The sequence below is a fragment of the Pristiophorus japonicus genome, chromosome 7 (genome assembly GCF_044704955.1).
Source record: "Pristiophorus japonicus isolate sPriJap1 chromosome 7, sPriJap1.hap1, whole genome shotgun sequence".
NCBI lineage: Eukaryota > Metazoa > Chordata > Chondrichthyes > Pristiophoridae > Pristiophorus > Pristiophorus japonicus.
In genome coordinates, this window is record NC_091983.1 from 58,900,055 (window position 1) to 58,927,670 (window position 27,616).

The 27,616-nt window shown below is 41.8% G+C and overlaps 2 protein-coding genes across 5 annotated transcripts in view; one reads left to right on the forward strand and one right to left on the reverse strand.

Annotated features, from left to right (window-relative positions):
- The window catches only part of asap2a (ArfGAP with SH3 domain, ankyrin repeat and PH domain 2a), a 235,284-nt gene extending 216,503 nt beyond the window's left edge, over positions 1–18,781 (forward strand). The window contains exons 23-28 of the mRNA XM_070884966.1: positions 7,983–8,141; positions 11,204–11,396; positions 12,115–12,182; positions 13,231–13,337; positions 15,379–15,501; positions 16,918–18,781. Coding sequence (XP_070741067.1) covers positions 7,983–8,141; positions 11,204–11,396; positions 12,115–12,182; positions 13,231–13,337; positions 15,379–15,501; positions 16,918–16,992 — 725 coding nt within the window. The 3' untranslated portion in view covers positions 16,993–18,781. The remainder of the gene's footprint in view (positions 1–7,982; positions 8,142–11,203; positions 11,397–12,114; positions 12,183–13,230; positions 13,338–15,378; positions 15,502–16,917) is intronic.
- A 1,309-nt stretch (positions 18,782–20,090) lies between these two features.
- Positions 20,091–27,616, reverse strand: part of itgb1bp1 (integrin beta 1 binding protein 1) — a 58,897-nt gene continuing 51,371 nt past the window's right edge. For all 4 annotated transcript variants that reach the window (XM_070884368.1, XM_070884366.1, XM_070884367.1 and 1 more), the window contains 2 exons: positions 21,349–21,498; positions 20,091–20,904 (listed from right to left, as the gene is read on the reverse strand). In XM_070884368.1, the coding sequence (XP_070740469.1) occupies positions 20,833–20,904; positions 21,349–21,498 (222 nt within the window). In that variant the 3' untranslated portion in view covers positions 20,091–20,832. The remainder of the gene's footprint in view (positions 20,905–21,348; positions 21,499–27,616) is intronic.

Here is a 27,616-nt window from a genome sequence, read left to right on the forward strand (position 1 = left end):
TATACGCTTCAAGTAAAGAACAGAAACTTAATATAACAATGTGTAAGACACCCTTGTGTAACTACAAATCTTTAATCTTCCTTTTCCTAGCACTCCTACATGATGCAACCACCTGTGAATTGAACAGAGGTAGAGGCAAGCTGCTCAAAACACTGCAATGACTGCTGAGATAGACTTGGCTGAAGTCCTCTGCGTTTTGGAGCCCATGAGATCTCTGCCAAAGACTGCTCTATCTGCACCTGTGCAGGGGCAGACTCTTCTGTCAGAACACAAGGCAGCATGTTGGGTACTGACGGGGTGGGGGAGATAGCAACAGGTCAGACGTGTAAGTGCTTTGAGTGGAGTCTCCACTTCCATGTCTCCATCATCCCTCTCATGGCCCAGCCGTACTTCACTGCTACCACTGTGCTGGAGCAAAGTTTGCTGTAGATCTCTGGGGCGTTGCAAGGCCAAGGATAGGGAATCTGTCACCCTAGTTAAAGTGGCATCCAGAGTCCGCAAGCCCTTGCTCAAGGTCTGCATATACTTATATGATTGCTGTGTTTGATGTTCCATGCAGTTGGCCATTCTATCCCTGCAAGAAGATATTGCAATGCTTGAAGGTTCGACTATCTGAGCTGGTACATGGTCTGCTTGAGTCATGTGACGGTGCACCCTCAGAAGGATTGAGCTCCACTGAGGAATCGTCGTCCATGACTTCCACCAACATCTGCTGCACGCTTGCAGACCCTGTGTGAGATAAAAGACATGAATGAGTATTGGCAAGATAAGAATGATGGAGAGCATTTGTTGACGAGTATCAGGGAGAGGCATGACATTCCATAAGGATGAGGGTGAGTGTCAGTGGCGGATGGATAGATGGTGATGTGAGGAAGTGCATAGGCAGAGAGGGATGGGTATACCTGCAAGGTAAGTGGGTATGAGGAGTGATGTCCTGGAGTAGCTTGAGAAGGCAGAGTGAGGGAATGGGGTGATGCGCTCAGCAGGATGTAGGTAAATATGCCACTTACTCACCTTTCCTGACCTGGTTAGATCATTAAACCACTTCCTGCACTGCATCCAAGAACATGCCACTGTGCTGCTGACCTCCTCGGCAACCTCCAATCATGCCGCCTTGGTCTCTGCCACAAGTTTCCTCCTCCAATTGCTGAGGATAGTATCTCCCTCTGGCTCCTCACAGCCCCAGCAACGCATCCAGCGAGGTTTCATTGAAACAGGCTGCAGTCTGAGTGTCTCGCTTCCATTTCTCACCTTCCAATCAATTTTTTCAACTTGCCTCTTCGGATTGTCCCGTTAAATGCTGGCATTGAGATCGTGTTATGCAAGTCTACATCAAGACTACTTTGCTGAAACCCAGAAGTAAAATGATAATGAGGTGGCTGCATTAAAAAGCCAGTGACAGATGCGCTTAACATACTTCCGGATTTCCCGTGTGATATCGGACCCCCTCCCCTGTTCCCAGCGCATCTCAGGTGAAATCGGAATTGCAAATCTCAAGGTGCAACCAACTAGCTAAATGGTTTGTATGATGAAACATGCCACTTAGCTAGTCCATCATACATTTCAATTGCATTATTTCTTGAAAGGGATTGTTAGGTCTAAGTATGAGTCATGCCTGATAAAGGAGTAGTAACAAATGCAGCATTAATGTTGTCATACAAGTATGTGTTTGAAGATTTTGCCATAAAACCTATGAAGTGACTGAGGCACTGAAAAAATTAGTGGAACATTAAAAATGGTTCCATGTTCTTGCAGTGTAGAAAATAGTGGTAATGATCCAATCCTGTGCTCCCAACAAGTATCTGTGCTTGTGGGGCTGGAGGTACCCCCACGCTCCTTGATGGTAGTGTAGAATTGTAGAATTATCCCTGATGTAGGGAAACGTTGGGCCCAAGTTTCCACATGATTTGCGCCTGATTTTTAGGAGCAACTGGTGGAGAACGGACTATCTTAGAAATCGCAATTCTCCACTTTTTTTTTTCTGCAGTTCTAGTGAGGTAGAACAGTTCTACTTTAGAACAGAATTTTTTCTTCAAAAGGGGGCGTGTCTGGCCACTGACGCCTGATTTCAAAGTTTCCACAGTGAAAATGTACTCCAAACTAAAGTAGAATGGAGCAAGTGAAGATTTTTGTAGAACTGAAAAAACCTGTTCTACACATTAAAAAATCAGGCGCAGGTTACAAATTAGGCGTCCAGAACGAGGTGGGGGGGGAGGGGGGGGGGAAGGGAACTCATTAAATTCGACAATAAATCCTTATTTATACTTCTACAAATATTATACAAATAAATCCAACCTGAATAAACATTTATAAGCAAAGAAAAGATTAAATAAACCATCTTCCTACCTGTGTGAAAGTGCTTCAGCCATCGTTCGAAGGAAACCGCCGTTTGTTGCCGCGCAGGGGAGGGAGGGGAAGGAGACAGCGGCTTGTTGCCGCGCAGGGAAGGGAGGGGAAGGAGACAGCGGCTTGTTGCCGTGGAGAGAGGGGAGGAAGGGGAAGGAGACAGCGGCTTGTTGCCGTGGAGGGAGGGGAAGGAGACAGCGGCTTGTTGCCGTGGAGAGAGGGGAGGAAGGGGAAGGAGACAGCGGCTTGTTGCCGTGGAGGGAGGGGAAGGAGACAGCGGCTTGTTGCCGTGGAGAGAGGGGAGGAAGGGGAAGGAGACAGCGGCTTGTTGCCGCGCAGGTGAAGGAGGGGAAGGAGACAGCGGCTTGTTGCCGCGCAGAGGAGGGAGGGGAAGGAGACAGCGGCTTGTTGCCGCGCAGAGGAGGGCGGGGAAGGAGACAGCGGCTTGTTGCCGCGCAGAGGAGGGCGGGGAAGGAGACAGCGGCTTGTTGCCGCGCAGAGGAGGGAGGGGAAGGAGACAGCGGCTTGTTGCCGTGGAGGGAGGGGAAGGAGACAGCGGCTTGTTGCCGTGCAGAGGAGGGAGGGGAAGGAGACAGCGGCTTGTTGCCGCGCAGAGGAGGGCGGGGAAGGAGACAGCGGCTTGTTGCCGCGCAGGGGAGGGGAGGGAGCGGAAGGAGACAGCCGTTTGTTGCCGCGGAGGGGAGGGAGGGGAAGGAGACAGTGAGAAGGGAAGTCTCAGTGCTGATGTGCTGATGGCAATGTGATTTTATTAAAAAATGTTCAAAAATTAAACAGCTACAAAGAACTACAAAAATGGCCGAGTGCCAATGTTTTTTTTCACACTGAGCATGCGCGAACGCTCCAACGCTCACGCGCAGCATTGCCAGCAGGAAAAAAACTAATTTAAATAGTACCCGCCCCCTCCCACTTACAAAATCGGCGTGAGTGTAGGCTCCTCCCCCCGGGCGCCGCGCCAAACAGACAAGGATCTGCAAAGCGCTCGAGAATAGTGCGTTTTTTTTCTGGCGCCGTTTTAGGCGCGAAAAACAGGGGCCCAGCTCGGAGGGGCGCCCGTTTTTTATCCTGTGGAAACTTGGGCCCATTATACCTATGCTCAATGGGGGAAAAAGTACCTAAGCAGAATATGGTCCCAAGTTTGTTGAGCGGTGAAGGAAATTGCTGAGATGGATGTAGAAGTGTATTTTGTGTGAACCCAGAATATGTGATTATAAGTTGAAGAATATGTGCCTAAATGTAAGGATTTTTTTTTTACACATTTATGTATGAATTATGCTGCCGCTACAAATGGTGACTCAATTGAAGCATCCAAGAGTGAAGGATTGATTGCTGATTCAGGAAAGAGTAAAGCAACATGTGTTTGCTTCTGAAATGAATTCTGATGATGTAGTGAGCAAGTTTTGCAAAATGGCCTCGACTTTGTTCCTACATTATGTTATTGTGCAGTAGATACACTGGGGAATGCACAGCAATAGTACTAATGTGACTTTTCATCTGCAATAATGACCATCAGTCGCACAAGTTGTGGAAAAGTCATGCACAAGTTTTCGTCTGGTTTCCTAAAATAATGTTGTACTTCAAACTCAATTCCTTTGGTAAGATGAATCAAATTCTGCAGCAAGCGAATTTGTAGATTCACTGACATGTCACCAATTGGCCTACACATAGTTATGTCTTAGAATTTTTAGAATTTAAAAAAGCACAAGTATAGAGAGTGCCATTTAAACAATAAGCTCACAGTCCTTGATGAACCAGAACAATTTAATTATCTTGTTTAAAAAAGAAAAATCCCTGCAAATTCTGGAAATTTGAAATAAAGAAAATACAGAAGGTACAGAGCAGATTTTGGGACTCCAAGATAAGCAAGTCCATTTACAATCAAAATTAAGTGGGGAGGGTGAAAAGAGAGAAGACAACAACAGGTAAAAATAGAAAGTCAAGAAAGCCTGACTTCTGTCACAAGCAATGGGTTAAGTGAAAAAAAAATTTTAAGTTGGAAGGAGGTAAAGCACTGATTACCAAGATTATGCCAAGTACGTATTGCAATCCTTCATAGTTTTGTGACCAATACAATTGGAGGTAATTGTAGCTCAGTCATTAACATATTCTCCTTGACATGAGTCAGTTATGTGCATTGCTGAAGTGTTGCAACTTTGATGCTTGCCTCCAGATGATTCCTTATGTAATCTAAAGCATCTTTAACGTAGTACAGGTTGGATCTCCCTTATCCAGGACTCCCTTATCCGGCACCACCCCTCGTCCGGCATGTTTCTGGTGGTCGGGAGCGCATGCGCAGAATGCGGCCGACCTCCATCTTGACTTTGGGGCCTGCCGACACACGGCCCACCCACATACTGCCCGCCAGGTGCCTGCCGACACTTCGCAGCTTGTCGACACTTCGGGCCCGCCCGGGACACCTCGGCGTGACCTCCCTTTATCCGACAAAATCCCTTATACGGCACAGGCCAGATCCTGAGGGTGCCAGATAAGGGAGGTTCAACCTGTAAAACGTCGCAAGGTGCTTCACAGGAGTGTTATCAAATTTGGCACCGAGCCGCATAAGGAGCTATTGGGACAGGTGAGTATATGTTTTAAGGAGCATCTTAAAGGAAGAAAGGGAGGTTTAGGGAGGGAATTCCAGAGCTTAGGGCATCGGCTGCTGAAAACATGCTGCTAATGGGGACCAATTAAAATCAGGGATACGCAAAAGGCCAGAATTGGAGGAACGCATCAAGGAGTTGTAGGGCTGGAGGAGATTAGAGATAGGGAGGGATTTGAAAACTGGATGAAAATTTTAAAATCGACGTTGCTAAACCGGGAGCCAATGTAGGTCAACGAGCACAGGGCTGATGGGTGAATGGGACTTGGTGCACATTAGGACACGGGCAGTGGAGTTTCGAATGACCTCAAGTTTACGGAGGGTGGAAGTTGGGAGGCTAGCCAGGAGTACGTTGGAATAGTCAAGTCTAGAGGTAACAAAGGCATGGATGAGGGTTTTAGCATCAAGTGAGCTGAGGCAGGGGCAGAGTGGGGCGATGTTACGGAGGTGGAAATAGGCAGTCTTGGTGATGGCACGGATATGCGGTCGGAAGCTCATCTTGGAGACACATTCGACACCAAGGTTGCGAACAGTTTGGTTCAGTCTCAGTCAATTGCCAGGGAGTGGATGGAGTCGGTGGCTAGGGAACAGAGTTTATGGCGGGAACCAAAGAACAATGGCTTCGGTCTTCCCAATATTTAGTTGGAGGAAATGTCTGCTCATCCAGTCCTGGATGTCTGACAAGCCGTCTGACCATTTGGAGACAACGGAGGGGTCGCGAGAAGTGGTGAGGTAGAAAGGGGTGTCGTCAGTGTACATTGTGTTTTCGGATGGTATCGTTGAGAGGCAGAATGTAGATGAGAAATGGGAGGGGGCTAAGGATAGATCCTGGCGGGGAGAGGGGGGGTGAGGGCGGACGGCGGACCAGAAATTGGGAAGAGAAGCCATTGTAGGTGATTGTCTGGCCTACGACTGGATAGAGTGGAACTAGGCGAATGCAATCTCACGCAACTGGACGACGGTGGTGAAGGCGTTGGAAGTGGATAGTGTGGTCAACTGTGTCAAAGGCCACAGACAGGTCGAGAAGGCCAAGGAGGGATAGTTTACCACTGTAAGATGCAATTTATGACTGAAGAGCCCTTTCGCAGGGCGGAAACCTGATTGGAGTGATTCAAACATGGAATAAAAACAGAACAGAAACAGAAAATGCTGGAAATACTCGACATGTCAGGCAGCATCTGAGGAGAGAAACCGGGTTAACGTTTCAGGTCGATGAGTTTTCATCAGAACTGAAAAACGTTAAGAGATGTAACAGAGGTAGGGAAAGGGTGGAAGGCAGGAGAGATTAAATGACAAAAGAGATGATGGTGTATGGCAAAAGGAGATGGTAATGGGACAAGTACAGAAACAAAAGATGGGTCTAGAGGAGGTGTAAATGATATATCAGAATCATCAGCAACAGCTGCCATCCGAAAAAATGAGGGCAGAGATTATTATCTGAAATTGTTGAATTTATTGTTGAGTCTGGAAGACTGTAAAGTGCCTAATAGAAAGATGAGGTGCTGTTCCTTGAGCTTGCTTTGAGCTTCATTGGAACAGTGTAGGAGGCTGAGGTCAGAGTGGAAATGGACCGAAGAATTAATATGACCGGTGAAATTACATTCAAACGTGGAGTTCAGGAAAGGTGGGCACAGATTTGGGAGGCGACAGCACGTTCAGTGACTGGAGAGGAAAGGGAGGTTGGTAAGGGGGTGGTAGTCTGCAAGGACGGAGGAGTAAAGGTTCCATGTAATTTATTTTTGGGCTGCATGGCTCATTCAAAATACCGCGATTGCGTGGTTTTGCTATTGAAAAGCCAGCTGTGAGGGACTCTTGGAGCGCTGCACAGCTATGCGACCGCACAGCTTACAGGATGCATTGGTCGAGGGTTGTTTTTTTGAGAGGGGTGATGGCAGATTTGAAGGAGAGGGGGGACAGTACCTGATGAGAGAACCGTTAACAATATCAGCTAACGTGGGGGCAGGAAGGGAAGTTGGGTGATCAGTAGTTTAGTGGGAATATGGTTGAGGGAGCAGGAGTTGGGTCTCCTGGACAAGCTGAGTTTGGCGAGGACATGAAGGGAGATCGGAGAAAAACAAGAGAAAGATACGAGTTCAAGGCTAGGGCAGGAGGGAACTGTTGAGGAAGTTTGGCCCGATGGGGAAGGAGGGAAGTGGCAGAGGCAGCGGTACGGATTATCAGTGGAAGGAAAATTGCATCAAAACAGCAGACCTTACAAAGTCAGCTTGGCTAAGCATCTGACTCACTTCTGAGTCAGAAGGTGTTGCGTTCCGGCCCCACTATTCATAATGAGCAAGGTGTCCTAGCCAACAGTCCTCCCTTAGCCAACATCACCAAAATAAGATTAATTGGTCATTCATTTCTTTGCTGTTTGTGGTGCTTTGCTATGTGCAAGTTGGCTGGTACACAGACAAGTAACTGTACTTCAAAATAACCACACTGGTTGTAAAGTGCTTTTGGACATCCTGAGATGTGATGAGGTGCTATATAATAATCATTTCTTTCCTTACAAGTCTTACAAATCTTTTGCAAAACCTACAGAAAATAAACTGGGGAGTTGTTTTTCTGGTCCAGTCATGTAAAAAAAATGTTGCGCAGCTCAATGTGCTGTCAATGATAGAAAAGAATTGAGTGCGGATTCCAGAATGATGCGAGATATATATACAGCTGAGGAAGGTTCCCTCGGTATGCATTAAATCTTAAAAGGACAGGTGCCATTTCACTGCCACAAATAGTGGAATATTCTATTTGCTGTGAAGATTGATAAAGAATAATAAATATGCTGAGATTGGACCATTTCTGGTGTCATTGTGTAAATAGGATGCAAGACCTTTGAATCTAGATGCCTCGCAATGCACATTCTGTAACTTATGGTAAGTTAAATTTAGATTGTTGATACAGAAATTACTTTTATTTGCAAAGAATGGTATTGATGAAATGAACAATTTATAAAAATATAAGACAAAGGTTATGATACGTTATGCGATCTGAGTTTAATTTGATTGTATTTTGATTTTAGTCCAATCTTCGGTTCCTGGTGTTCAAACAACCACTTCATCCGGTGTTTGGAAGCCTGCATCACTCGGAATGGATACTGCAAGCAGGCAGCGGTCTGCTTCAGACCCACCAAACCTTCATCCACCTGTACCACCAGTCCGGGTAACATCAGCAACAGCAAGTATGTGTCTGGTTATTGATCTTCTAATATTTTGGTCAACATCTATCTTGTTAGGCACTTGAGTTTAGTGGCATTATAATTATTTAAAATTACATTTTATTTTCCCTTTTTTCTTAATTGTGCTGTTTCTACATTGCACAGACACATTTGATTAGATTTTGAACTTGACAGTCGTTCCTGGTAAGATAGTCTGTTAATGTAGAGAAATGAAAGCTGAATAGAAGTCCATTTTACTACTGCTGGATTTTTTAAAAAGCAGTGCGTGTATGAAACGGTCAGTTGCAGACATAGCAAATGGCCTACTGGTACCTAATTGTCCATGTACAAAGCATTTGCAAGTAGTGTTTTGTGCACCCGTGAACAGTCTGTTCTGCATTTTTCAAAGAATATATAAATGCCTTAACCATGTTTGGTTTTAGACTGGGCATCCTACTGGTAACTGAAGAGGAGCCGTTGCTACATAATGATTGTAGCAGTCATTAAAAATATGTAAGACTGAGATGTTTTCAAGTTAATGTCATTTCATATTTGACATTCCAATAGGATTGTTGTTTTTATACATTTTTTTTATCCCATTCGTATCATCCAAAACTACAGACACTTAGGGCTCAGTTGGCCACAAAATTTCTGGCATACTTGCCAGAGATGCGCCAGTTTTCCACGCGTGGAAGTGCGCCAAAAATCTTCAGGCCAATTTTGGCCGCTGTCCCAGGTCTTCTAGCTGCTGGCGCGTGGTATGGGGACTGGGTCTGTGGGTGGAGCCAGCGTCCTGCGCTGGAAACCGTGCCGGAACGCTGGACACGCGCAGTAGGATCGGGATTGCCGTGATTGGGCATGCGCAGTAGAATCGGGTCAGTGGGTGAGTGAGAGAGCTGTAGTTTTAACTGACCGCACATGCTCAGTAGAATCGGGCTGCCGTTAGTGGAGAAGTTAGGAAAATCAATAAGCACAACAATCGCTGCCCAGCCCCCTCCCCCCGACAGAATCAAAAAGCAACATTGCAGCTTATTGTTTATCAGATCCAGCGGGTCTTCTGTTTTGTATCAGAGAATTGAGTCATCCCCCCCTTCAGCCTCCCGATACTTTGCCGCGTTTCTGCCGAGCCCAGCCTCGCCTCTCCCTCCACCCCCCACCCTTCCCTTCAGCCTCCCATACTTTGTCACGTTTCTGCCCAGCCCAGCCTCTCTTCCCCCCTCCCCCCTCCCTTCAGCCTCCCGATGCATCTTTGCCGGCCGCATCTTTCCCAGGCTGAATGGTCTCCCGTACAGGCCGGCCCGCTGCCTTCCCCGGCCGAGTTCAATTCAAGGTAGGATTTACTGCTATTATTTATTTGTTATTCCATTGTTTACCTAAGTTCTTTATTTTTATAGTTATTTCAAATTTTATTTGCAACGTTTGGTGCTTAGGTGCAGGTCCTTACCTACTTACCTGTGCCGATTTCTTAACTGTCCGCAAGGTTTTTCAGAGCTGGCCACATACGCTGACCTAAGTGGATTTGGAGTAACTTTTAGCTGGCCAGAATTGCCTAAATGGCCAAAACTGGCGTAAGTGGCTGGGAGAAAAAAAACCTGAACTTAAAAAAAAATCATATCTGAGTTACTCTGGAGCAAGTTAATTGGGGAAAATTGTGTTTTTTTTAACTTACCCCAGAAAAAGCAACTTAGTCCAAAAAAAATTGGAGCAAGTCATGGTCAAAATTGGGCCCTAAGATTCAGTTGATATGATAGGAAGCTAATGTAAAAACTTCCATGGCACATGCCAATGATGTTCCAAGAGCCACCTGCTAGGGGGTGCTAAAATGCAACCAAAGATGGGCTATATATTTTGTTTCTATTCCACAGTCAAACTTTCACTATGATGAGCTGATTTGTTTGAGTGAGTGACTTCACTGTGTGGGAGAAGCCAGAGTACAAATGTCAGCTGGTTTTTAAATCCATGTCACTTAATACCAGGTTATGGTTCTGGTATTCTATCAAATTATTCTGTATCAATTAGTTTGTGAAAACTGCTGTCAAATTTATTAGCAAAAAAGTAAGATATTTCCCATGTTTTAAAAATGTTCATATCCTGATGAAATCCGTCTGGTTTGTTGGAAAGATGCACATTACATGCTTCTTTGCCTGCCCCGCACTATCCCACTCACCCATCCCCCTGGCCTTGCTGGCCTCCAGTCCCCCCCAATGCCTCAAATTTAAAATTCTCATCCTTGTGTTTAAAACCCTTCATGGCCTCGCTCGTTTCTATAACCTCTTCCAGTTCTACAATCACTGCAATATCTCACCCCTCCCCCACAAACTCTCTGTTCCTTGGAGTCTGGCCTCTTGTACATACTGTCTCGCCTTGCTCCACCATTGGCAGCCTTACTTGCAGCCGCCTAGGCCCCACGGTCTGAAATTCCCTCCCTGAACCCTTCTTTAACCCTCTCCTTCTTTAACACCCTCCTTAAAACCCGGATCTTCAATCATACTTTTGGCCATCTTTTTTGACTGCACGTGAATTTTGTCCTCGTGACTCTCAAGTGCCTTCGGATAATTTTTCGAGTAATGAAAGTTGTTGTAGTACATTTCATTTGATCTCGACCATAGAATATCTCCTGTATAGAAGAAATTATTCCATTATATAGTTATATTGATTTTGAGACTCTTGCTTGAACACCTTGCTGTTACAAGGTTCTCACTTCCTCACGACAGAATGAAGGCTGTGAGAAACTAAGTGGCTGGGGAGAACTAACCAAAATATTAGCCTATTAAAGGGGAAGTGATGTTCAGAGAGAGTACTTATTGTTCCCCTGTTTTATAAGGAATAAAAAATATAATTACAAGAATCATATGTAGTGTTTTATAGAATGTTGACTATTATCTCCATGGAAATCTTTGAATTGAGTCTTCATACCTCCTAGGCCACTCTGTGACCTATTTGATGTGGAGTGTTTCAGAGAAGCTCCATTAAAAATAATGGACCTGAGAATCAATCTGAAGCCATAGGAAACTATGTTAATAGCTGGGCATGCAGAGTATCCTCATAGACTTCACTTTGCCTTTGTTATTTTTTTTATCTTTAAGACCCTTCACCACCAACTCCAGTAGCAAAGACGAGCAGTGTTATTGAAGCAATGAGTCTGCAGGTAAAACAATCACAACCCCAACAGCAGCAACAAGGTTCTCCGCAGCAAGCTGCTCAGAATAAAAAAACACTGCCGCCACCACTGCCTCCACAGCCACCACTTCGCATTTCACAGCAGAAATCATCATCCAGGTAATAGGTTTTATATGTGTAGCTTGTGGCTGCAATCTTTCTTTTACTTCATTGTGGCAATGCACATCTATAGCTAAAATATGGTGAATGGCATTTAATTGCATTGACATGATTGTGGTGACAAAACTTTGGTGATATTTGGAAGAAAGTTGCACGAAGGGATTGTAGATTTTGTAGCTGGATGAGCTGTGACAAACAAATAGTCTTCCTCATCTATAATTATCTTGTGACCTCCAAATAAAATTCTTTGTTCCATTCTTGGTTTGGCCTAGAAATTTCTTCATCAGTACCGCATTGTGTTCCCTTTTCTATCCTGTAACACATTCTCTGATAACTTTCTCCCCCACTCTGATCAAAAACAGCAATTATGGCTGAAAAGTATGAGGGAAATAAATAAAAGTGGAAAACTGCATGGGAAGATAGAAAAATATATATTATGGGGTTTTCGGTTGTGGTGAATCTCACTAGTTCTCGGTTATAGTGAATCTCACTTCTTCTCTGTCATAGCGTGTTTCCTGTATATAATAAATCATTCTATTATGGTTCTATGGATTTTGAGAGACTCTGCTTGGCCATCTTGCTAATACAAGATCCCCACTTCCTAAGCTGTGTGAAGCAAAGTGGCTGGGGAGAATTAACCAAAATAATTACATGAAGTAAAATATATGACAATTAATTTTTATGCTCATTTTAGAACATCTTTGTCATCTGTTCACAGTTCTGATCGAACATCTACAGTTAAAAGACCATCCACGGTACCTGGATCTGTACAATCACTGCAGTCAGGTGAATAAACATTTTTTTAAATCAGGAACTCAACATGGTGGATTCTATAAATGAGAGATCTAACCACAGTGAAAGTGAACTACACAGTTACATTTTACAGTCTGTCAGTTATCTACACTCACTTTGTTTAGAGTGTTTCAGTGTTGCTATGCCTCATATTTTTGATCACTTGTAGCTGACTGAATAGCTCATGAACAAGGAAACTTGCATGAGTGCAGGTATTTCTATGTTGAGTATTAGGTAATCAGATTTTGTGTTTATTTTTTTTTTAATTGCAATTTTTCTCACCAAGTTGAAAAAGGCATCACTAATCTGTTGTGATATGACTTGGAAACACGGTGAATATTTCCAGATGTTTTCCGTATGTTTTGACGATATATATTTAAAAACAGTTGGAAGGTCCCACCCTCTTCCAATTTTCTCACATTTTCCCCGGAGGTGGTGGCTTATGCTTGGGTGGTGGAACCATGCCAAGTGCCCATCTTTTACATGTGAGGCTTGGTAGTGAGCGTTGGCAGCATACTTTAATCTATGCCCTGTAGATCAATATATATGGCTTAGTGGTAGCACTCTCGCTTCAGAGTCATAATGTCATGGGTTCAAGTGCCACTCCAGAGATTTGGAACAAATAACTAGGCTGATACTTTAATGCAGTGCTATGAGGGGGTGCTGCACTGTCGGAGGTATTGTAATTTGGATGAGGCATTAAACCATCCTCTAAGATGGACATAAAAGATCTCGTGGCACTGTTCAAAGAAGAACATTTATGCCTCAACCAACACCAACAAAATAGATCATCTTGTAATTCATCTCATTGCTGTTTGTGGGACCTTTCAGTGTGTCGATTGATTGCCACGTTGCCCTACACTGACTACACTTCAGAAAATGGCTGTGAAGCACTTTGGGTTGTGAAAGGTGCTTTATAAATGCAAGTTTGTTGCATAGGATCTTGTCCGAAAACAAAATAGGAAAAATAAAATTGTTTCAACTTACAAAACTATTTGTTCAACATTTCATTGAGAGTTGCTATTTGTTCACACTCCAATAGGAGATGCTTTCCTGGGGCCCGACACTGCACCAAAAAAGCCAGGACATGCACCTAATTCTGCAAATCTAAACAAAGCCCCAGCACCAATGCCACGAAAGTCTCAACTGGTATGTATTGGACAACCACTCCAAAAAATCTTGGGTTTCTTTCCTGTCTTGCTTTGTAACCTTTTTAACTTTGGTATCAAATTCATTTCCAGTAAGCTACTTTAGTAGTTTAATTTTTAATACTATACTTATCTGTTAATGAAAAAAGGAGTGGTTTATAAAACAGCTCCATTATTTTTTTTTTTAAATTCACGTGCAGGCCAATTCTCATCTTCTATCTCACTATTTACTTGGGGGTTCATCTCGTAGAGACTGTTATCAAGACTTCTGATGTTACAATCCTCTTGAAATCCTCTTGACATTACTGACAATTGAAAGAATAAACTAGGGTTAGTGTGCAAAGGTGTATGTAGTAGTAGAAGAAAGTCTCGACTGGAGAATGGAATTTTAATTGTAAGTTTCTGAAAAGTCATGTAGTCTTCAATATGAGTGCAAATTAAATGGATTCAAATTACATAGAATACACAACACAGAAACAGGCCATTCGGCCCAACTAGTCCATGCCAGCATTTATGCTCCACTAGAGTCTCCTCCTGTCTTCCCTCATCTAACTCTTGTCAGCATAAGCCTCTAATCCCTTCGCCCTCATGCTAATCTAGCCTCCCCTTAAATGCATCTATACTATTTGCTTCAACCATTCCCTGCGGTAGCGAGTTCCACATTCTCATCACCTTCTGTGTAAAGAGGTTTCTTCTGAATTCCTTATTGATTTCTTGATGACTATCTTATATTGATCGCCTCTAGTTACGCTCATCCCACAAGTGTGGACAGTCTCTCTGTATCCACTCTATCAAAACCTTTCATAATTTTAAAAACCTCTATTCGATCACCCCTGCTCATCCTTTCCTGATGTGTATACCCTCGCATTTCTGATATCATCCTTATAAATCCTTTTTGCACCCTCTCCAGTGCATCTATATCCTTTTTAGAATATGGTGACCAGTATACATCATTGTACACAGTACTCCACAAGTGTGGTCTAACCAAAGTTCTATACAAGTTTAGCTTAACTTCTCTTTTTCAATTCAATCCCTCTAGAAATAAACCCTAGTGCTTGGTTTGCTTTTTTAATGGCCGTGTTAACCCGTGTCACTACTTTTAGTGACTTGTGTATTTGTACACTGAGATCCTTTTGTTCTTGTACCCCATTTAGATTAGTATTTTCCAAGTAATATGTGACATCCCTATTTTTCTTACCAAAATGTACTCATATTTATCTGATAAATTTAATTTGCCAATTATATGCCCACTGCAAGATTATTGATGTTGCCTTGTAATTTGTTGCAGTCCCCCTCAGTATTACTATCTCCCCCCCCCCCCCACCCCCACCCCCACCCCCACCCCCCAAACATTTGGTGCTATCTGCAAATTTAGAAATTGTGTTTTTGATTCCAAAGTCTAAATCGTTAAAACAAATTGTGAACAACAGTGGTCCCAGCACTACTACTTGTGGAACACCACTTCCCATCTTCTGTCACTTGTGAATAGCTACCCTTTACTCCCTACTCTCTGCTTTCTGTCTTGAAGCGAGCTAGTTATCCATTCTGCTACTTGTCCCCTGACTACACATTCTCTGACCTTATTCATTAGTCTATTATGTGGTACCTTGTCGAAGGCCCTTTGAAAATCTAGAGAAAAATTATCCATTTAAGCCAGTCTTTGTCACAGAAACAGATGACTGAAGCAGTCAAGCTAGTTCAGAACCAACAACAGTGGAGTGAATTCATTCAGCCCCATCGTCGATACTGAGCTGACAGACAGGAAGTTAGTACTAGTAGTATGTGTTGTATACTAGTTTGGCAGACTCCCTTTAACATTTGGAATATCCAACATTATTGAAGTTGTGCCATTGTGCATTCTTGAATTATATAATCAAAATTATTTTACACGCTTATAGACATTTGCTTTAAAAATGTTAAATCTTCAAGAAACTTTAGAACTATAAACTTCTTTTAGATAGCCATTTATTTAATTCAACCTGGCTTTGTATTTGTAGTCTGCTTTGTTCTGTGATAGTTCATTTGTTTTTTTATTATTTTAGATGAAATCAAAACCAAGACGAGTGAAAGCAATTTATAACTGTAGTGCAGATAACCCCGATGAGCTCACTTTCTCAGAGGGTGAGATCATTATTGTTGATGGCGAGGAAGATCCAGAATGGTGGGTAAGTGGTGCAGATGTTTGGTAACATCATCAAGATTAAGTTAAAAGATCATAAAATCACTTTCTAACTGGCACAGGCAACAGTTCAGATTTAACTTTGTATCCTATACCCTTCCATCAGAGTAGCATATTTGTGAGGTAATCACTTGCATGATGAAAAGGTAGCTTTGTAATTGCAAAACAAAATGTCGGTCTCACTTTTACCTCCTGAGACTACTTTAAATCATCGTCCATTCCTGAGGAGGGGGAACCGTTTACACTATCGGCTAATGTGGGGGCCAGGAAAGGAAGTTAGGTGATCAATTTGATGGGACTAGGGTCAAGGGAGCAGGGAGTGGGTCTCGTGGACAAGATGAGCTCGGAGAAGGCAGATAAACTAGAGAAAGATGAGAGTTCAGGGCTAGGGCAGGGGAAAACCTTAAGGGAAGTTTGGCCCGGTAGCGGCAGAAGCAGCTGATCGGATGGTCTCAATCTTGGACACAAAAAAGTCCATGAGCTCCTTGCATTGTTGGAGGTGAGGTTGGAAGAGGCAGGGGAGATGGGTTTAAGAAAAGCCAAGTGTTATCTTTGCATTCTAGGATGATCCTGGGATAGTGAGCAGTTTTGGCAAAGGAGAGCAGGACCCAGATCAGGCATTGAATGACCAGTTGTCTGCCATAAACGTTCAAGTCTGCGTTCCTTGACTTAAAGGAGTGGAGATGAGTCTCTACTATATTTGAATTCCATTCCCAAATTGGATGATCTCAGCTAAGATCCCTTCAAGCATGCTTTGAGGTGGTGGATAATCTTGCCCTGTTGATTGAGGACTTTTGTGTTGAGGGGGTGGAGGAACTGGAGAGAGAGATGATTTTGATGAAGGGGAAAAAAAATGAAAGAATTATGATCTCTGACACTGTAATACTTTGTAATCTTTCGTAATGCATTATATGACTAGGTATTGCAATGTCATTGGGCATCTAATCAGATTTATTAAATACTTGTATAAATTGAGTTATTTGCTACCTTGTATTAATTGGTAATATGCACAGTAGACAGTTCATGCGGGTTCTTAAAAAAGGAGCAATGATACAAAGTGTATATTACCTTGCTGAGAAACTTGTGCCATGGATTTGGAGGGCAAAGGCAGTCAGGTTATGATTGCTGCTGCCAGTAAAAAGAGATTTTCTATAAAAACTGAATAATGCTCCTCCAAATAAGTGTTCAATTACACATTTTTTTATGGATATCAAGAACTTCACTAATTTTTCAGCTTCATTTTGAATGACATTATAAACTTGTAATTTATTGCCTGATATTAGTTATTTAAAACAAGTGATAACCCACGAGAAGGAATGTAGCCACTGTAATAAAAACACAGACAATTATTACCCCGAGCATCATATTCTCTGAATATACTGAAATATTTGTTTTTCTGTAGATTGGCCACATTGAAGGAGACCCGAAGCGAAGGGGTGTATTCCCTGTGACATTTGTGCACTTCATTGCTGACTGAGCTCCCTTTAAGAAGTTGAGAAAAAAAACTATTTAGAGCATGGTACCATACCCTCGGATGGCAAGGAAAGCATCTGTGTTTAGCTCGATTGAAAAAATCACTACTTAGCTGGAGGATGTTATAAGTAACTAGTTCTTAAATATGTATTCTTAAAGTATTTGCACTTTCAGTACAACTGGAGATTCATTATAAATTGTGGACTTTTCATGTCTGTCAATTTGCTATGGTGCATGTAGGTACTTGGAAATGGAAAGAATGCTAATTGTTCATGAATAGTGAATAGCTTATATCACTAATGATATCAAAAAAACATGTTGAAAATCAAAATATATTGCAATGTGTAGCATTAACAACGGAGCAAAGCTGGAGAACACTAGTACTGATCAAAAACTGATGTGATGTAATCCACAAATTAGTTAATAAATTTAGTAAGCATGCTGTTTGGGTGAACTTCATAACTTTCTTAACACCTTAAAACACTACTATAAATCTAAAATAATACCACTGTTACCACATTGGCTTTTATTTAAATGCTGTAATTTCCATTGCAAATTAAATTTCCCTAACTTCATTCATGATCACAGGATTCTAGTATTGTAAATATATGAATTTTTCAAAAGGCAGCTAATGAACAGCATTAATATCCACAGTGGCTGTTCTTCAAAAGAGGGAGAGTTGGTGATGGACATTCAGATTTGGTTATTAGGGATCCTCTATGTACTTTGTATAATCTTACAGTTAGTGTTTTGTTGCATTAAACGGTTTAATCAAAAGTGTTTAAATAGTTAAATCAGTTAGCAAAAATATTCAAAATTTGTTGCAGACTTTATTTTTTTTAAAGTTCTGCACAGAATTGTTTCTTTTTATTACTAAGGACGTAACTTAAAACTATTGCTTATTGAGAAAAATAAATGAAAATGGTACACACTTAGTGCAAATCATTTGCGGTAAACTTTCATCTCAGACTTTTTTGCAATGATCTTACTGAATAACTATTATTTTAAAGTCTTAGATTTGTTACATAAGTAGTCAACAGTTTTTTTTAAAAAGGTGTCTGGCTTCCAATGCATAGGAATGAAAATTTGAAAAATATTTTGGGTTAGCAATAAAATTAAAAATTGTAGCCTATCACTTCATTAAATGTGGCTGTAATTATTGTCTAAAAGCAGAAGTTAGTAACTCTTGTATGTAATGTGAATTAATACTGAAGATGTTGACATCATTCAGGATTATTGCTTTCTTTGAGCAATTAAAATCTGACCATAAAAATCTCTAGACAGGGTAACTGTTGCCATCTGCTGTTGTCATCTAAGTGGAGCAGAAGAAAATCCTGTTTGAGACATGGTGTAAAATGGATACAAATATGACCAGCTAGGTGTTTGTTGCAGAGCAACTGTGTGTGTGTGTGTGTGTGTGTGTATATGTGTGTATATATATATATACATATATATATTGTAAATGTTAAATCCTATAATACCTTTGCATTTCATTGCATTGATTTGACAATTAGAGCATGTGTTAGCGTACTGTTTATCCCAGTTTAACATTGGAGTTAATCCAGAAATGTAATAGTTATTAATGCAGATTTTGAAGATGAGGCCTAATGAATGTGCTATTTGTGAAGGAATAGTGAGCATCTGATGAAATACTGTACAAAATCTGATTTAAAATATGTGTGTTTTAAATATCCATCCGTTGCATCAAGAGGAAGCTGCTATAACTGTTAACAATCATTTTGTTAATCAGCAGATTCGGGACAGGTCAATTCCATTAAAGTCTAAATTTGTGAGACTCGCGTGTGTTTATCCACTTAATTGTCCATGGAATTTCCTCTGCTGTTCAGCTCTTCTGATTTAGAGGAAGGGACTAAAGTCTTTTTTTGTGCACTCTTATCATGGAAATAAGCCCAGAATATCTAAATTTGGAAGTTAAAAGTGTTGAGGATGAAGATGTAAACTTTTTTTGAATATGCTGCAAGATCAGTTTAAAGAATTGACTTGATCCCAAACTCAGTTATGAGGAAAACCGAAAAATGCTATCCACTTAAGTACACACTTGAGTAAAATCCCAGCAGATGATCATTACCAGCTTATCTTGTTAGTCTTGTTCTACAAAAATATTCAACATCTAATAGTTCCATCTACTTTAAATACTTCCACAAAGCTTTTTATCTGTGGGTTAAAATAAATCAATAAAACTTATTAATTCATGGCACTTGTGCTGAATTTTCAACTGTCAATAAATAGCTTCCAATCTGGGAATAGTTTGCGCGAGTCATTTTTTTTGTTGTTGAGTGCATTTGGAAGATTAAATACTATGAGCTGCTCTGAAACTACAGTGGCTGCTGGCTTGTTTTCTATGCTACACAAGATGCAGTGATCACTTAATATACATACTCTAAAAATTTTAATAGTACTTGATTGTGAAAGTAAAAGTATTAAAAATGATAACTTATGAAGAAATTAGACAAGTAAACTACCAGAGCTATGACCTTTGAATTCAACCATATAAACAAAATATGCCTCCACATTTTTTCATTTTCTCCCACCCTGAAGACATTGACACATTTCTGGGGTATAGTTTCCTAGCCACTCCATGCATTCTCATCAAGTGAACCATTCTTCATATGTGAGCCAGGACAGCGCTGGAAGACACTTAACTGTTGGTGGTATCCCTAACAGTTGTTCCCATATGATGTCCATACAGGTAATTCCACCAGGGGTTACTGGATACCAATCAGCAGGAAGTCTAGTTGATATTCCTCTCCTTCTCTGTCACCTGGAGAAGATCCACGAACTCAGCATCGACGGGGATTGAAGATGGAATCTTTTAAAAGGTTATTTGCCACTTTTAACTGGCTGAGGGAGCAATTTTTTAACCTTTAAGGTCTTGTAAATGATGCTTCATTTTATGGAAGGACTTTTCCTTTCAATGATCATTCAAATGAAAAATACATTTTGCTTGGTTGATGGCAGCAATATTAATAGTAAGTAGAACAATCACTTTTCTGTTTTATTTGTAGCAACTTAAATTCAGTTTGGTAATATAAATTGTACTAGAAAGTTGTGTATAAATAAGGATGCTACTTCATTGCATGCTTAGTTGAAAGAGCAAGAAATACAATGCTTTAATAGACAGTTTCTCAACCGATAAGGGAACAAGGGGTTATGGGGAGCGGGCAGGGAAGTGGACCCGAGTCCATGATCGGATCAGCCATGATCGTACTAAATGGCGGAGCAGGCTCGTATAGCCTACTCCTATTTCTTACGTTCTTCGAGAAACTATTGAACTATACAATAGTCAAAAAATGTATTTTGCTTGAAAATGCAGTATTTATAATTAAGAATTGCTTATTTGAGCTGCTCCTGTTAGCACTGAGGTATATACATAGATTCAGCATTAAACAATGAAGTATGAGATTACTAAAGTTATTTTGACAATTTCATTATTGGTCCAATATTTAATTAAAATATTGCTGTACACAATACTTCATGATTGCTATAGGTGAATTACATCTGTGATTATTTGTATTTTCTTTGATCCTGGAGTAAACTTAAAATGTCTGCTTCACACAGCTATGAGAATAATTGACACTGCTATCGCTCTGCAATGAAATAGGAGTAATGTACTACATTAACAGACTGCTGTGAAATTGGGGACTTGCACAATACTAATATAGTCCATTATTGCTCATTTTACTAAAACATTGAAATGTTGGCAACTTCATTTACCTTCAAGTCTCAGAATTTGTAACACTTTCCAGTAGTTCACAGACCTAAGACAGCAATAGTATTTGCAAGAACTCTTAACATAAGATTTATTGTTTAGACAACAATCATATCATGATTTCTCTGAGGAAAGTGCTGAATCAAAAGCAGTGGACAGGACTTTGCAGATTGTTTGAGCTTGTTCCTGCAACACAGAAGGACTGGGTTAGTCAAATCTTGATGCATATTTAATGATACTGGTAATTTTATTCAAAATAAAACTTTTAATTGTTTAAAATTTTTACAGTAGGTTTCATTTTTAAATATCATGACAGATTGGAAATGAAATTGAGTATCAAATTGTCCCTTTTTCGCAACCTCTAACGTACAATGTCACATCAGTATCGTTTTTATTTGGTTTCCCTTATTCAAAGTACAATACACACTTTAGTTGCCTGTTCAATGAATCTGGTATAAACGCAGAGTGTACAATTGTGCTAGTAAGGCAATATTCGAAGTGGTTGATACAACATACAGTTCTTACGTTGATTTAATTGTGGAGGTGTCGAACCACTCCTTAAAAATAAGGTTATATGGTCAAATGTAAAACGAGAGGGGAAAAAAAGACAGTTACCAAACCATTTCTCACCAGGCTATTGCACTGATACACGCAGATGCTATACTCATTCTGGTTTACATCGGTGGTTTTTATAGCAAGGAGGCTTTTTCCCATGCCCAACCCGTCGTCATAACAGATCATTCGCACTATCAAATACAATGGATGCCTGTGCAAAATATCCTGCCAAAAAAGAAAAAATGTTAATAGAATTTATTGCATTAAATGTATTTGGATGACAAAAGGAAATGGAATTTTATATCGAAGTGCTTGAGTTTTTTTTTTAAATTAAACCTGCGACCTGAGTTTATTAGTGGAATGTTTGAGAGAAGAACATAGGAAGCAATTGTGTCGATCAAGCCTGCTTCGCCTTTTGCTAGCCAAGTCAACATGGCAACAAACATCTAAAATAATATTGTTTTAGATACCTTTTTTGCCATTTATGTCTACTCCCATATATCTCAACATCCTTCCCAGTTATCTATCGCCCTTTGAGATGCCTCAATTAATTTTGCTTATATTGCCTTCTGCCTTAAATTGTATTCCACATTTTCATAGCCCAGTAGCAAAAGCAGTTTTTTTCCTAGTTTAGTTCTAATTTGAAGATTATGTCTCCTTGTTCTGGATTTTGTTACTGGAGGGAAAAGACAATGGGCTAAAATTTGCTGCGGCAGGGCATCTAATGTTTGCCAGGGAAGCAAGCAATTGTATCTCCTTAACCAATCCGATTGAAAATTGTGAAATTAACAGTGTAAGGACTGAGGAGGACATGTAAATTAGAGTGAATTCAATGTTAAACCAGGTACAGAAAGAGAAATAAAGGGAAGGAAATTAAGATTGCAAAAAAGGGGTAAATTTTGCATTCTTAAAATCTCCCAACAATTAAAACCTGAAGGAATAAGGCTTCACAATGAAATAGTTAATTTTCAATGTCTCATGTTGACTGGCACTGAAAAATGTTATTAAAAGGGTACTTTGACTGAAATGGGCAAGACGATTTTCTGTCGCGAGTTTAGTTTATATCTATCGTATGTCCCTCCATTTTTGCATAAATGTGTAACATTTGCTACCTTCCATTCCTCCAGTGCCATTACACAATAAATGGTAGGATAGTGAGAAGTGTATAGAAACAGAGGGACCTTAAGAGTGCATGTCCATAAATCCCTGAAGGAAGCAGCTCAGGTAGATAAGATATGGGATACTTTCCTCTATTAGCCGATGCATAGAATACAAGAGTAGGGATGTAAAGCTTGACTATAAAACATTAGTTAGGCCACAGCTAGAGAACTGTGTACAGTTCTGGTCACCAAATTACAGAAAAGATGTTATTTCACTAGAGAGGGTACAGAGGAGATTTACAAGGACGGTGCCAGGACTGGAGAATTTAAGCTATGGGGAATTATTAGATAGGCTAGGGTGTTTTCTTTGGAACACAATAGGCTAAGAGGAGAGTTAATTGCTATGTATAAAATTGAGTGGCTTAGATAGAATGGATAGGAAGGACCTATTTCCCTTAGCAGAGAGGTCAATAACTAGGGGGCATAGATTTAAAGCAATTGGTAGAAGGATTTTTCTACTTGGGCAGTCCCTTGGAGTCGAGGATGACTTGCTTCCACACTAAAAATGAATTCTCAGGTGACTGATGAGTCCGGTCGGTAGCAGAAAGTAGTAGCAGAACATTTAGAAAATCATAATGCAGTCAAGCAGAGTCAGTATGGTTTTATGAAAGGGAAATCATCTTTCACAAATTTGCTGGAGTTCTTTGAGGATGTAATAAGCAGAGTGGACAAGGGGAAACCAGTTGATGTTGTGTATTTGGATTTCCAGAAAGCATTCGATAAGGTGCCACACAAGGTTACTGCACAAGATAAGAGCTCACGGGGTTATATATTAGCGTGGATAGAGGATTGACTAACCAACAGAAAACTGATCATTTTTAGGTTGGCAAGCTAACTAGGGGGTGCCACAAGGATCATCATCATAGGCAGTCCCTCGGGGTCAAGGATGACTTGCTTCCACTCTAAAATTGAGTTCTCAGGTGGCTGAAGAGTCCAATGCGGGACCTACAGTCTCTGTCACAGGTGGGGCAGACAGTGGTTGAAGGAAGGCGGGGGGGGGGAGGAGGAGGAGGAAGAAGAAAGAGAGAAAGAGTGTGGAGAGCCTGGGTTGACTCCGCTCCTTCTACTGTCTGCATTTGCTCTCAGCTTGCTCTCGGTGATGAGACTCGAGGTGCTCAGCATCCTCCCGGATGTTCTTCTTCCACTCTGGGTGGTCTTAGGCCAGGGATTCCCAGGTGCCAGTGGGGATATTGCACTTTACCAAGGAGGCTTTGAGGGTGTCCTTGAAACGTTTCCTCTGCCCACCTGGGGCTCGCTTGTTGTGACGAAGCTCCGAGTAGAGCACTTGTTTTGGAAGTCTCGTGTCGGGCATGCGGACGATGTGGCCCGCCCAACGGAGCTGATCAAGCTCCAGATGTTGGCTTGAGCGAGAACATTGACGTTGGTGCATCAATCCTCCCAATGGATTTGCAGCATTCATAATACTTTTCCAGCGTTTTGAAATGTCTGCTGTATATAGTCTACGTCTCAGCCATATAGGAGGGCGGGTATCACGACTGCCTAAGCTTGGTGCCAGATTTGAGGTCCTGGTCTTCAAACACTCTTTTCCTCAGGTGACCGAAGACTGTGCTGGTGCGCTGGAGGTGGTATTGGACCTAGTCATCGATGTCTGCCCTTGCTTGACAGTAGGCTCCCGAGGTATGGAAAATGGTCCACGTTGTACAAGGCTTTGCTGTAGCTTTTGTTGACCAGGGTGCAGTGCTGTGTGGTGGGATCAGGTTGGCGGAGGACCTTTGTCTTATGGATGTTTAGAGTAAAGCCCATGCTTTTGTACGCCTGCGTGAGATGTTGACGATGGCTTCGAACTCGGCCTCAAGTGTGCACAGACGCAAGCATCGTCTGCGTACTGTAGTTCAATGACAGAGGATGGGACGACCTTGGATCTAGCCTGGAGGTGGCGAATGTTGAACAGATTCCCATTAATTCTATAGTTTAGTTCCATTCCAGCGGGGAGCTTGCTGAGGATGAGTTGAAACATTGCAGCAAGGAAGATCGAGAAGAGCGTTGGTGCGATGACGCAGCCTTGCTTGACCGGGTCTGGATGTGGATTGGGTCTGTGGTGGATCCGTTAATCAGGAGCACGGCTTGCATGTCATCGCGGAGCAGGCAGAGGATGGTGACAAATTTTTGAGGGCAGCCAAAACTGAGGAGGACGCTCCATAATCTCTCACGTTTGACAGTGTCAAAGGCCGCCATGTACAAGGGTTGTGCATTTCTCTTGTAGTTGTCGCGCGATGAAGATCATGTCCATTGTACCCCTTAGTTGATGGAATCCACATTGTGACTCTGGGAGGAACTCATCAGCCACAGGGAGAAGACAACTGAGGAGGATTCTTGCGATGACTTTCCCTGTGGCAGATAGCAGGGAGATTCCTCTGTAGTTACTGCAGTCAGACTTGTCCCCTTTCTTGAAGATGGTCATGATTACGGCGTCTGAGATCTCCTGGCATGCTCTCCAGATGAGAAAGATGATGTCATGCATTCGTGCCAATAGTGCTGCTCCGCCATGCTTTCGTGCCTCAGTGGGAATTCCATCTGTTCCTGATGTCTTGTTCTTCAGCTGACTGATGGTCTTTTCTACCCCATGCCGGGCTGGGGTTGTGTTGAGGTGGCGGGTAGCAGGCTACGGAACGGAGTCAAGGATATTCACGTCTAAGACAAGAGTCTCAGTTGGGAAGATCTTGGGAGTGCTCCTTCCACTGGGCATTGACTGCCTCTCTGTGCTTGATGAGTACCTCTCCGTGCTTGATGAGTACCTCTCCGTTCTTGGCCAGCAGTGGAGTTGGGCCGTAGGTAGTCTTGACTGCGCTGAAGAATCCTCGCACATTGTGGTTGTCAGCTAGCTGCTGGATCTCCTGTGCTTTCTCCACTCGCCATCTATTCTTTAGGTCACGGATTTTTTTGTTGGACCTCGGCCTTCAGCCGTCTGTAGAGCAGCTTTCGTGCTCTCGAGTTGGGTTGCTGCTTTAAGTTCAGAAATGCCTTTCGCTTGCAGCTTATTAGCTCCTGGATCTCCTGGTCATTCTCGTCAAACCAATCTTGGTGTTTCCTGGTCGTGTGACCAAGCGTCTCTTCGCAGGTGCTGATTATGAAAACTTTGAGGACAGACCAGGCGCTGTGGGCACTCTGCATCTCTGGGTCATCAAGGGTCGCCAGGTTGGCAGTGATGCCCTGGCTGAATAAGGCTTTCTTATCAAAGTCTTTGAGTGCCTCTGCGTTGATTTTCCTGCGGCATTCCTGTTGCAGTCGCTGTTTTGGTGATATATTGATAATGACAGAGCGTATTAGGCGGTGGTCCGTCCAGCAGTCGTCGGCTCCTGTCATGGTGCGGGTGATGCGCATGTTATCATGGTCCCTCGCTCAGACGATGACTTAGTCGAGCAGATGCCAGTGCTTGAAGCAAGGGTGTTGCCATGATGCCTTGAAATTGTCTCTCTGAAGGAACAAGGTGTTGGTAATGACAAGGCCATGTTCTCGGCATTTTATCAGGAGCAGGGTACCACTGGAGTTGGTCTTTCCGAACCCCTTTTTGCCGATCACACCTCCCCAAGGTCTGTCTCTTTTCCGACTCTGGTGTTGAAATCGCCATGGAAGATCAGCTTGTCGTACGTTGGGACTCGGTTAGGGATTGTTCAAGACTGGAGTAGAACTCTTTGGTCTTGTCTGTAGCGTCCAATGTTGGGGCGTACATGCTGATGACCATAGCGCACCGGATCCGGGCTAGAGTGAGCCAAAGAGTCATGACAGCTCCACATTATATATTAGCGTGGATAGAGGATTGGCCATCTAACAGAAAACAATGTCGAGATAAATGGGTCATTTTCAAGTTGACAAACTAACTAGTGGGGTGCCACAGGGATCAGTGCTGGGGCCTCAACTATTTACAATTTATATTAATGACTTGGATGAAGGGACCGAGTATAACATAGCCAAATTTGCTGATGATACAAAGATAAGTAGGAAAGCAAGTTGTGAGGAGGATGCAAAGAATCTACAAAGGGATATAGATAGGCTCAGTGAGTGGGCGAAAATGTGAGATTATCCACTTTGGTAGGAAACATAAAAAGCAAATTATTATTTAAATGGGGAGTGATTACAAAATGCTATTGTACCGAGGGACCTGGGGATTCTTGTACATGAAATGCAAACAGTTAACATGCATGTACAGCAAGTAATCAGAAAGGCAAATGGAATGTTGGTCTTTATTGCAAGGGGGATGGAGTATAAAAGTAGGGAAGTCCTGCTACAACTGTACAGGGCGTTGGTAAGACCACACATGGAGTACTGTGTGTAGTTTTCTTATTTAAGGAAGGATATACTTGCATTGGAGGCAGTTCAGAGAAAGTTCACGAGGTTGATTCCTGAGATGAAGGGGTTGTCATATGAAGAAAGGTTGAGCAGGTTGGGCCTATACTCATTGGAGTTTAGAAGGTGATCTTATTTTAAATTAGATTCTGAGGGGGCTTGAAAGGGTAGATGCAGAGAGGATGTTTCCCCTCATGGGGGAATCTAGAACTAGGGGGCATAGTTTCAGAATAAGGGGTCGCCCATTTAAAACAGAAATGAAGAGGAATTTCTTCTGAGGGTCGTGAATCTTTGGAATTCTCCACTCCAGAGAGCTGTGGCGGCTGGATCTTTGAATAAGAAGGGGGACCAGAGTTATGGGGAGCGGGCAGGGAAGTGGAGTTGAGGTCAGGATCAGATCAGCCGTGATCTTATTAAAGGTCTACTCCGCTCCTATTTCTTATGTTCTTCTGTATTATCGGCAGTGGTCTAACCCTAACTAGAGGATGTGGGCCCCAATGCAAACACAGAAATATCAAATAATTTTATTTAGATATAATTTAAATACAGATGTTCAAAATTGTATTTTTATAAATAAAAAAGCATAGACTTTTATTAATTAATTGTTGCATTAAATTTTCCATCTGAAAGAAAAGTTAAATTTTTTTTAACAAGAAAAATTATTGAGTTTTCGGTCCTATTTTGCTTTTGTTTGGTTCAATTTCGTCAATATTTCCTTATCTTTAAAACTAATTATTTAATAAAATCGGTGCAATTTCATTTACTCTAAAAATGAACACAAACAAATCAACATTCAACAAAATTACACAAAAATAACTAATGAACTATGAGAAACAATAATAAAAAATCATAACGATGGAAAGAAAGTTTATGAAATT